This window comes from Manacus vitellinus, unplaced genomic scaffold (assembly GCF_001715985.3).
Source record: "Manacus vitellinus isolate BGI_N305 unplaced genomic scaffold, ASM171598v3 scaffold_87_pilon, whole genome shotgun sequence".
Taxonomy (NCBI): Eukaryota; Metazoa; Chordata; class Aves; order Passeriformes; family Pipridae; genus Manacus; species Manacus vitellinus.
The window spans coordinates 813177-824648 of record NW_021940854.1 but is presented as its reverse complement, the minus strand read 5'-3'; the positions used below and the strand labels follow the sequence as shown (position 1 = coordinate 824648).

General features: G+C 51.8%; 1 protein-coding gene across 1 annotated transcript; it reads right to left on the bottom strand.

The window, feature by feature from the left end:
• Positions 1-1592: 1592 nt before the first annotated feature.
• Positions 1593-9894, bottom strand: RAB11FIP1 (RAB11 family interacting protein 1). Its single transcript, XM_029964988.1, has 6 exons — positions 9881-9894; positions 8935-9374; positions 7923-8730; positions 4762-4920; positions 3602-3707; positions 1593-2635 (listed from the first exon to the last, which is right to left on the bottom strand). The coding sequence occupies exons 1-6, from the start codon at positions 9892-9894 to the stop codon at positions 2417-2419; spliced, it is 1746 nt and encodes a 581-aa protein (XP_029820848.1). The 3' UTR covers positions 1593-2416.
• Positions 9895-11472: the final 1578 nt, after the last annotated feature.

Below are 11472 nucleotides of genomic sequence, written 5' to 3'. Positions count from 1 at the left end.
GGCTCTAAGCGGCCGCCCGGGCAGCGGGAGGCTGATTTCCTCAATTCCCGCTCCTTCCAGCCCCGCCGCAATCCGGGGCCGCTGTTGCCGCCGGGGAGCGGGGACATCTCGCCTCTCACGCGGTCATTTGGTTCTGCTCTGCAGGAACTCTCGGCCCTGCAGGTGCGGGCGAGCCCGTCCATCAGGTTTCCCCACCCTGTTTGCCAGGAGCTTCTTCCTGCACGGAACGAAACCTGCCCCGAAATACCTGGAGGATGAGCAGAGCCGGTCACAAGGGGAGGACGAGGCCCTTCTGAATCTGCTCTTTTCATAATGTGTTTATAAAGAATGCTTAAAGACAACAGCTGGGAACAGGTACCCGGAACGGTGGGTTTAAGGTGTTTTTTATTTTTAGTGTTCCATGAAAACCAAAAAGGTGTTTAAAAACAAAACAGTACCTGGGCTAAAAAGCAGAGAGTACAAACAGGGAGGGGGGGAAATACATTCAGATCCTTCAATAATAATAAAACAATATATTTGATTCTTAAGGCCCTTAAAGGAAATAAAATGCCAGTCCCTGCACACCAAAGGAAGCTTTTAAGAAGTGTTGTCAATAAAAACAAGGTCCAAGGCACAAACGGCTCTCCTTTGTGACCCAGATCAGAAAAGCTGAGGAATAAAAGTCTAAAATCCAAATCTGTCAGTGAGGTACAGGATCCTCTTTTCCAGAGATCCACCGAGGCACAAGGAGGAAACAAATCAATCCTTCATCTTCCTCCCTCGAGAAGGCACAAGAAGCAGCAGCAGTTTCAGCAAGGCCAACCAGCACCACTCAGGATTAAACCACCCCCGCCTGCATTTGGGACCCTTCATTCACAGCAGAGGGTACCAGAGAACAGAGAGAACCCCCCTCGCTGCAGACACTGCTCAAATAACACTAAAATGAGGAAAAAGAAGTACCTGAAGTCTTGGAAGACTCTTGAACTTAAGGCTTGTTTCAGGTCGAGCTCCCCCTAAGGGGCAGCTCTGCCAGAGAAGCTCCAGGCTTTGGTAGTAGGTCAGTTTAGAGGAATAAAAAAAGTCATTAACAGCATATTTTGATTTTCCTAATAAATGTTTACATCTCCAGGCAAATATATTAAACTGCTCTTTGCTACAAAAATACAGTATTTGAGATCTCCAGTGGTTTCCAGTGGTTTCTGACAATTGTAGGCAGACTGCTCACAGGGTGAGAGTCCAGCCAGCTGGTCCAGTCCCTCAATAAAGTGCTTTGCTGTAGAAAAAGTGAGTTAGAAACTCACCCCTGAGCCAGGGGTGAGAGCAAATAACCCAATAACTTCCAAAGGTGGGAGTGTTTACTTCCACAGAATTAAAGTTGGAAAGCTTTAAGCTTTGGTCCTCATGAAGCTTTGGTCCTCTGCTCCCCACTCTGTATTCCAACTTCCTTCTAAGCCCTTTAGGGACTCTCCCAGCCCTGGTAAATCCCAGAGGTGCAGAGAGGCACCTGATCTTTCTTTTCTTTTTTTGATCTTTGACAAGAGCTCGCTTAAAAAAAAAAAAAAGTCACAGTTTTCAGAGGAGGAGGAGGAGGAGGAGGAAGAGGTTGTGGTGGCTGCTCAGCAGCACTGAGCTGCTCCTGCTGTGGGGTGGGGAGGAGAACAGCATTGTCTCCACTGATTGTCCAGCAAAACCACCACCCCTCAGCTCCACAGGATTCCTCCCCCTCTGAGCAGCAAGGTACCTTTGGTCCAAATCCATTGCTGCCATTCCTATGGTAGAGATGTACCGTGAACACCAACGTCTCCTACACCAAAAAACCTGCAAAACTCCCCTTGGAGAACTCTTTGGAACAACATCCACTTGAACTGAGATTTGCTTCTTCCTTTCCAATCTTTTAACTTAGGTTCAACTTTCAGGGCATTAATTCCTTTTAAATTACAGCCCAGGTCTGAAGCTGGGACATCTTTGGACTAATCCAGTGTAGTTAATTATTATTTTAAAAACAATCAAATCTTCAAGCTCTACTGTACAAGGCTCCATATTGCACTACAACTTCAGATATGGAAAGAAGAGTAACTGATCTATCAGAGATGCTACAAAACAAAACCATTAAAAAAACCAATCTTCCTAAAGGATCATCAGTGCCTTGCTGGGAAGCAAAACACATCAAAAACCCTCCTCCCTTCCATCACTACCAGCCTTTGGATTAATGCCTGATCTTCCCAGATAATGGGAAGAAAACAAGTAATAAATATGATAAGGTGACTCCATTACAAGAGCTGATGGAACTACTAATCAACCCGAGAGTTGCTCAAGGCAGAAACAGGAAAAAGGTCATTTTCCAGGGGCGGCACAACCGGCACCACCGGCTCCACACCGGCTCCTCACGCTCCTCCGGTGGGAACTCGGCCCTTCTTCTCCAGCATGCCCAGACCCTTCACATCTTCCCAGCTTTTCTGTTCCCAGACATGGAAACACGGAGGATGTTGGGGGTCTCTTCCATGACCCTGACGAGCAGGTTGTCGATGTAGTCCTCGAGCTCCCGCACCTGGACGTCCTTCCTGGTGATCGTGTCCTTCTGCTTCAGCACCAGCTGGATCAGCTCGTCGTGTGTCAGCTGGGCATAGGCGTAGGCAGGGTCTGAGGGCTCGTATTTCTTGGGGAGAGAAGGAAGGCAGGGTCAGTCCAGACACAGGGGCATTCCAAACCAGCAACAGAACACGCCCGGGACCGGCCTGGGGAATTCAAAGCACCAGCAAAGGAGTTTACAAACGGCACTGGCAGAGCCACAGCTGCTCTGTGCTCCACACCTTCCAAAAAGCATCAAGCCCCTGCATAATGTCAGTTCTGTAACTCAACCCTGCTGCAGTTTATGCTGGAGGAATAAGGAATGTCATGGATGTGTGGAAGTTACAGCCATGCCCTGCCGACCACCATCATTTACAGACAAGCACTGGGACAGCCATTGCTTAAACAAACCAGAGACTGGGAAAGGCAAATTCAGCTTAAACAGCAAGAAACACCCCTCCAGGCCTTTGGTGTTTCCTCCTATTTCTCTGAAAAATCTGTTTTTACTGCTCAAGCAACTTGGCAGGTACTGGGCAGCTCCTGCCAACTCCTCCAGCTCCCAGAACACTGCCCAGGCAGGGAATGTGAGCACAACGGGCTCCCATGGTGCCTCACACACGATTTATGAGGAATCAAGAGCACCTCAACAAGTTTTCAACTCGCTCAGAACAGCAGTGTGTCAGTTTGAATCACTTCATTCACACCCTCACGCCAGAAGGAGGCACTGCTGTTATTTCAGTTCTAACTTCTCATGTTCCCCAAAATACCCTCAGAGACAATAACAGGGCCCAGGGTTTTCCCTGCTGACCCAGGAATGCTCCCAGCCATTCAGATCAACTCTACTCTAGATCAGTCTGCAAGAGAATAAATATTTAAAGACTGTCCCCACCTCTGGGGGCTGACCAAAGGCAAGTTCACACCCCACATGCTCTAATAACCAGGGTTCTTTTTCTGCCCAGGATATGAGATGTGAGCCCAGGCCAATTATCTGGAATATACAAACTCCTCAATCAAACCAAAGCTTAAGCAGTGAAAGTGCCACTTCCCTCCATACCTTCACACTCATTTCCAGCAGTTTTTCATTCATGGTGCTGATGACATTCAGGTTCTTACTCTGAGACTTGTTTGCCATGGCATTCATTGGCTTCACAGGATGGAGTCTGCAACAGGAAAGAAGGGTTTCTGTTGTTTAGGCAGGACATGTAACACCAGCATGACACAGATCTCCTGACTCAAAACAAATACAGCAGGAAATGGGGGAAGATTCCTACCCTTCTCTGTCTCCTGAGAGAAGAGGTTCAGCTTCAGCAGACAAGGCATTTCTAAGCTATAGGGATTTTGTAGGTATTCTCCAGTTCTCTATGATCTTTACTGACTTAAGGCATTGGAGACAAAGCAGGAGCAGCAGGAAGGGAAATACATCCCGAGTGTGTCATGGAAGAAAAGCCAGGATGGGCTACACGAGGAGGCAGAACACAGGGCAGCTTCTCTGATCTCAGGCACTGGTATTTCAGCCTGACCTTCCTAACCAGAACATATTTGTGGTTCTTGCAACATAATCAAATACTTCCACTATCCTGGGACAAGCGTGTTAGGCCTTTTCCAACCTGAGCTGGCACCACGAGCTGCCAAGAAGTGCTGTCGTCATGTGCCTGAGCAAGATTTTTATCACCAGTTTTAACACAGGAAGCAAATTTTACTTCTATCTCAGCCAGTGCTGGCCCAGAGGTGTCCTGGACTCCAGGCAGGTGAAGCCCCCACAGCTGACAGGTCAGGGGCACAGCAGGAGCTGCACCACTTGCTGTGATCACTCTGAGGAGCCCCATTCAGCCAGGAAATGAAGCATTGTGGTTTATCAGGGTGACCATTCTCCCACGTCTGAAAAAGGGCCCAATTGCAGCCCATTTCCCCAATTGGATGAAATGACCCTATTCACCTGCTGTACTTTCCCTAATGGTTTCCCTGAGAGCTCTGATGAGTGGCTGGTCCCCTCTGGGCACCCTCAGGAGCTGCACAGATCCTTCTGGAGCCAGCAACGACCCCACAGCACCTAGGCCCTGACAAATCCAGGCCCCAGAGGAAGTCAGGGCTACCTGATGCCAAGTCACTGCAAAGAGCAGCAGCAGATCCAGCAGCTGGAGGGACAGGTCTGGAAGCAAAAGCCCAGCTCACACCTACACAGAGATACCTGCTGTGACCTCCACGTGGTCTCACCTGTGCTTGGGAGACACGGTTTCACCACCCCGCAGGGTTTGGTTAGGGAACGTTTCAGAGGGTGAAACCCGTGCCTGGAGAAGCTTCTTCTTGCCCGAATTTCCCGCTTTATCTGCGAAGCCCTCGGCTGTTGGCTTTTTCGGAGACTCTGCTCTACGACTTGGGGTGTCAGAGAGAAGGGAGTGAGAGGAAGAGGAGGGGTGGCAAGGACTTGAGAGGGAGGAAGAGGAAGCAGAAGGCTCAGAGAGGTCACGCTCTGCAGGCTCCTCAACACCCGCACTGGTTTCCAGCTCCTGTTTCTCAAAATGACTGTTGCACTCCCCAGAATGAGACGTCACACCTAAGCCTGAGTCAGCTCCCTGGATACTGACCCTGGGAGCACCCATTCCAGCAGGCAGCACGGGTGATCTGCCAGGCTTACAAGCACCAGGAACACCTCCTCCTCCTCCTCCCGGAGCAGCCAGGGTCATGGGGGCTGCAGCTGAGCTCTCAGAGAGCTCTCCATGCAAAGGTGCCAGACCTTGGGGCTGCTCTCCAGGCCCTGAAACACCTTCATCACCTGCAGTGAGCCCACAGCCCTCCTGGTAGTCCCCCAGGAGCTCATCATCGGAGCCTCCCTCCAGGATCACTGGCAGACTGGCCACTTTGGAGCCACGGTCTCCAGGAACAGGAATGGCAGCCCTGAGACTCGTGAGACCGGCAGAGAAATCATCGTCACCTTCATTTCTTAAGGGCCTGTCACCTCCAGGTGTCACTGGAGAAGGGACAGCCTCAGAGGAGCCACTTTGGGGGAGGCACCCACGAGCAGCTGAGGCTTCACCAGCAGGTAACAGGAGCCCAGGCACGGATTTTACACCATCACCTGAAGAAGGAGCATCAGCCTTTAACTCAGCCTGGGAAACCAACAGGCCCTTCCTCAGTGACACAGCCCTCCGTGGGGCTGGCTCTGGTGGGACAAGGACCTCACTGCCATCCCTCTCTGCATCTGCTTCCCGAGGGGACACTGAGCAGGCTCCCAGGGCTGCTCTGACCTGGGGAAGTGAGTCGATTTTAGCCAGTGGAGCTGCCTGGGGCTCTAAGGGGGGTGCACACTCTGCCCATTGCTCTCCAGCACAGACCTCCTGCTCCTCCCTGGGCTCACTCCCAGCTCTGGTCTCTGGCACAAGGCTGTAACCAGACTTGGAGGGAGATGCACAGCCTGTGTCACCCCTCGTGCAGGGCTCAGTGTTTGCACCAGTGACCTCCACGGTGGGCTCACTGTTCTGGAGGGGACCTGTGCTGTCAGTGCAGAGCTCTGCTGATGGGCAGTGCCCTGCTCCCAGCTCATCACCAAACCCTGCCCGCCCCCCTGCTGCCCCTGGACCCAACCTTCCAGTGGAATCAGAGCACTGCTCTCCACCTTCCTGCCCACCCAAACCTCCACCACCTGCTGCAACACCCTGCGATCCACCCAGGACAACGGACACGGATTTCCCATCGCCCAGCTGAGAGCTTTCCAAAGAATCCTCAGGGTGAAGCTGGGGAGAATCACAGTGCTGCTTCTGAGCCAGCCCAGGAGGGTCAGAAGGGGGATCAGACAAGGTGCCAAGAGGGTCTGGCACAGCTGTGACATCTTTAGTTACAGCCACATCTGCAGAGCCCCCTGAAGCACCACGACCAGGGTGACCTGCTGAGGAACAGTCCTCACCACGAGGGAGGCAGGAAGGGGAAGAACCAGCGACAGTTTGGAAACCTGGCACACCTGCCTGCCCCCCACGCTTGGACACGAAGGGATTATTGTCATTGAAGTGACAGCCAGAGGGGAGGGAAGGTGTGGGAGGGAGAGAGAGACTCTGGGGAGCCCCCACAGCAGAGCTCTCAGGACCCTGCCCCCAGTCAGCAGCAAAGGGATTATTACTCCTGGCAGAAACCTGTCCAGGAAGAGGTGCTTTGGGAACAGAGGCTGGAAGATGATGGGATGAAGGGAAAGGGGCAATCCTGTCGGGATCCAGGGCTGTGGATGCCCTGTCCCACTCGGGAGTAAAGGGGTTCTTGTCATTCCAAAGCTCTGCAGCAAAAGCAGGAGAAGTGAGAGAGGCAGAAGAACTAGTGATGTTTTCAGAGTCTGGCACTTGGACTTTCTGCCCCGTTTTAGAAACAAAAGGATTATTGGCACTGCTGATACGGTGCACAGAAAGAAAAGCAGGGAGGGGGTCAGGTGCAAGAGTAGGAAGCGTGGCTTTGGGTTCCTCCTCTGGAGACAGGCCCAGTCTGCAAAAAGGGACAAAAAACTCGCATGTCACTTGCAGATGCAACACGAGGCAGGAACAGACAAGCTTTAGCACCAGCCTCCATCAGCTCCTGCCACTGGGGATGAATTATATTTGCAAGAGACCTCAGAGCCTGTCTGAGAGACTTTATATCCTTCACTGCATCTTTACAAAGGATTTTATGTCATTTATGTCAGAACTCTTCTGCTGCAGAGCTTGTTTTTGTTGCTTTAAGCACCATCTCTTTGCACCCCAAGCAGGTCTATTAGTACATAAAACACTTCATAGGCAAGAAATTTAAACATGAGAAGCACTGAAAATGAGGAGTTAGGGATACACACAAACCACAGCCTTATTAGTAGGGCATACCTACAGATATATATAAACCCCAGACACACACAATTTATATATATCTGTGTATGAAGGACAGAGGAGCAGAATTTCCGAAAAAGCCTTGGTGTACAAACCCACACAAAATCCCTTTGTGTTGCTGTGAGTGATGCCAAAAGCAGAAGGGCTCCAAGATTAACCTTTGGAAGACCACAGCCAAGTAGAGAAGAGGGAAGCACAGATGTTAGAACAGGCATTTCTGACCCCAGGGAGGTTCCAGTCGCACAGCTCAGGCAGAGTTAGTTTTTGCAGGAGATCCAGTGAGAAAAATCACCCCTGCAGTACCTACACAGGTGCCTGCACTCAGAGAACCACTACTCTGGCATCACTTACAAGGAGCATTCCTATACCCATCTTTCCTTCGTACCCAGAAAGAGCCTGGGAGTTTTTGGCCACCAAAGTGCCCAACGCCAGCGTAAATCCCGCAGATGCTCCTGAGCCAGGTGTGGCAGGACACAGCCCACGCCACCACCCTGCCACCACCACTGCCCATCCCAATTCCCATCAGCAGCTGGGACTCACCTGGGCTTCACTGTGGGCCTCACAGCTTTGGTCTTGGCTGGGGCAGCAGCTTTTTCAGGTTTCCGTTCCTCCTCACCAGGGCCGAGCGGCTGCTTGTTTGCAAAGGTGTCTTCTGTGCTCTGAGTGTCTCCTGATGGGTCCCCTCTGCCCAGCTCTGCTGGGGGTTCAAGACATTTGGCCTCCTCTTCACTGTTCTCTTCTGGAATTTTGTTCTCCTCACTCTGCAGGGTCCTGTTGGGAATATTCTCAGCATCTCCCATCTTCCCCACTTCTTTCTTCCCGGTGACCAGGGAGAGCAAGGCAGACTTTTTGTGGTCTGGTTTTTTGGGCTCCCTCACAGCCTCGGTGCTCGGGGGAACGCTGGTGTCCAGGGGCTCCTCACTGCTCAGCAGTTTGTACGACGGCAGAGTCATGGATTTGAAGGTCTCCAAGGACGTGGGCCCAGAGAAAGCCTGACTAGGAGAGGTTCTTCCTGTCTCTTCAGGTGGTTTGCTGGACCTGGAGGACAGGTTCTCCTCTGAAGCGAAGAGCTGCTTCCTCCTGAAGTTGAGAGGAGAGGGAGAGGAGGCTGGAGTGTTGTCCTTCGTCGTGGTCTCTTCCATATACACGTGACTGCCGTTGATACACAGGCTAGACTTGGAAACGGGATCACTTTTGGATTTCAGGCCACTGAACAAAGAGAGCCCTTCCTTCTTGGTGTGGTTACTGGTTCCTTGGGTTAGCTGCCTGCTGTCCAAAAGGGCTGTTTTACGAGATTTAAACAGAGGAGAAGGAGCTGGCTTCTCTTCCAGGGCATTTCCAAGGGCTCCTGGAAAAAAAAAATCAAACAGGGAGAAATTCAAGATACAAGAAAAACTTTTCCTCTGGCACCTGCTACTGACAACCTCAGTGCCAGGAGGGGCTTTCCATGGATTTTTTCAGAAAGAAGAGTTTAACTAGTGCTGTGGAAAGTGTAAACAACCCTTTGGAGAAAGGCTTTGTGCTCACCAGTGCAGCGAGTGCCAATACTCACGTTCTGAGGTCGGAGAGGTCTCAGACTCCTCCTCATCCCACTGGGGCTGGAAGTCGCTGGGCCGAAGCCGAACCTTCTGGGTGACGGGCTGCTGCGTGGGCAGGACTGACATGGACTGGGACAGGGTCTTCTGCAGCCCAGGTTTGGAGAACAGCGCTTTGAACTTGGATTTCTTCTTTTCCTTCTCGACCGCCTCGTCCTCGCTGTCGGCAGGGGAGTGGGTCGTGCTGGGAATGATCGCCGACGCCGTGTCCGAGAGGCCACTGCTCCTCTTGCCCTTGAGCTTGTCTTTGAGCTTCCCAAAGGGAGAGCGAGGCTTGTCCTTCATGGACAGGTCAAACATGCTGGCTGTCATGCTGCTCCTCATGAACTGGATGTCCACCTCGATCTCCCCCCTCTCCTTTTCCTTCTTCCCCGGTTTGGAGCGAAGCTTGTACCACCTGCAGCAACAAGGAGACTTCTTCTACCAACCAGTTCCCAAGGCACAGGTAATTGAGAACACAGAGGTTGCTTATGTTTGAAAAATCAAATCAGCCTCCAGTGCAGGAGAAGCAAAGCCTTTAATCTTATGAGGACGTCACAGTCACGGCCCCAGGTGCCAAGGAAAACATTCCTTATCGTAAACAGAAAGTCGTTAGTAAGGTTTGGTTTGAAACCCAGATCGGTAGGGGTTAAAAAGAAGGAGGAAAAACAGAAACACAACATGGAATTCCTGTATTTCAGCTCAGCCACTCTCCTCTACCCTTTCATATCTCCTCCTGACACTCGCAGAGTCCAGGCTTTGAAGTGGGAGCCGAGAGCAAGACGAGGCACCAAGAGCTGCACACGCGTCCCACGCCCTCATACCTTTCATTCCAGCTCCCTAATGCCTCTTAAGCCAAGGAACCTCTAATCAGCAGGAGAGAGCCAACCCCAGCCCTGCAGACCGCTGGGGATTTCCACCCACCTCCCCCAGCTCATGACTGAGCAGGGAGCACCAGGAAGGACATCGCTCAGACAGAGCCACATCCCTTCCCAAAACCTGGCTCCAGAACGCCAAGCTCCGTGTGGTGAGTGCTCAGGGCATCCCAAACCACAATCCCACCATCCATACGCCCTCAACCACCACTCAGTGACTCTCAAACCACATGTGGGCCAGGAAAGAGAATTATCAGTGCTGTACACCACTGTGGTTTTGGCTATTGCTGGAGCTGCAGAATTCTCAACTCCACAGAACCCACGGGAAAGGCTGCCTGGAAAATGCTGGTTTCTTGCTCCTCACCAGATGGAACAGGAAAATTATGGAAGGAAACAGAGCATGCAAATGTGCCTCACCATCAAATTTGCACTTCAGCCTCTGAAGGTGCACTGGAAGCAACAAGAAAGAGAACAGGAAAAGGCAATTTGCCCCAGAGAAAATTCAGAAGTAATGAGGATTACTGAAGGAGGTGGATTCAGGAATCTGCTACACTTCAGAGGGATATACAGGAGAAATTCTTCCCTGAAGAATTTCTTTCCCTGAAGGTGGTGAGGCCCTGGCACAGGTTGCCCAGAGAAGCTGTGGATGCCCCATCCCTGGAAGGCCAGGTGGGATGGGGTTCGGAGCACCCTGGGATAGTGGAAGGTGTCCCTGCCCATGGCAGGGTGATCTTTAAGGTCCCTTCCAACCCAACCCATTCTGTGATTCTATAATTCTAAATGAACCCTTGAGCAGATGCTCCAGCTTGGAGTTACAAGGTACCAAGGGAAGAGATTTTATCAGGAGACTGAGGCTTTGCCCAGTCCCTGAGGCTGCAGCCTGGGAATCACAGATCCTTTGCCTTTAATATGAGCCAGCACTGGGCACTTTTGTTCCAAACCCGTGGTTTCTAGGAGCATCCTGTGCTCGCAGGGCTTCGGTGCCACAATTGATCCCATGTGCTCCCTGCCCGGGAGCAAATGACGTGTTCAGCAAAGGCAGCTCAGCCCCGACCAAACACAGCCCCACTGCAAGGAAATCACGGACTGACAACCACAAAAAAACCTCATTAATGGCGTTTATCACATTCGTGAGCACCTGTATTTATTCTCCAAATAAAACCAGCCCTTCACAGCCACACGTCGCCGTGGCAGCCAGGACAAAACAGGCTTCAAACAGGAAATGAGGGCTGGAAACAACCGAAAATATCGGGAAATTTCCCCAGGAGCACCGAAGTTGTGTTTTCTTTTCTCCTCCCCCTCAATTTTCCTTTGCCCAGACAGACACAAAGGCACCCGCCGGGGGCCTGAGGCGCTGGCCCCGGGCTCTGCTGACCGAGGGCACGCTGGGCTGCGCAGTGTAAACACAGCAGTGCCTGACACAGCCTTAATGAACCCGCGGCCTAATTAAGCCTTGACAAGGGGTGGCAGCTCCTGGCCCTGCTCAGGTGAGCCAGAGGAGGAAGGTGACTCACCAGCCACATTACAAGGCTGCTGACTCCCAGCAAAACCCTCCCAGGCACCAGCCCTGGATTTCACCGCCCCACTGTTTATGTTCAAAGCAGCGAGTGTGACACAGAGCTGGAGCTGGGCATTAACGAC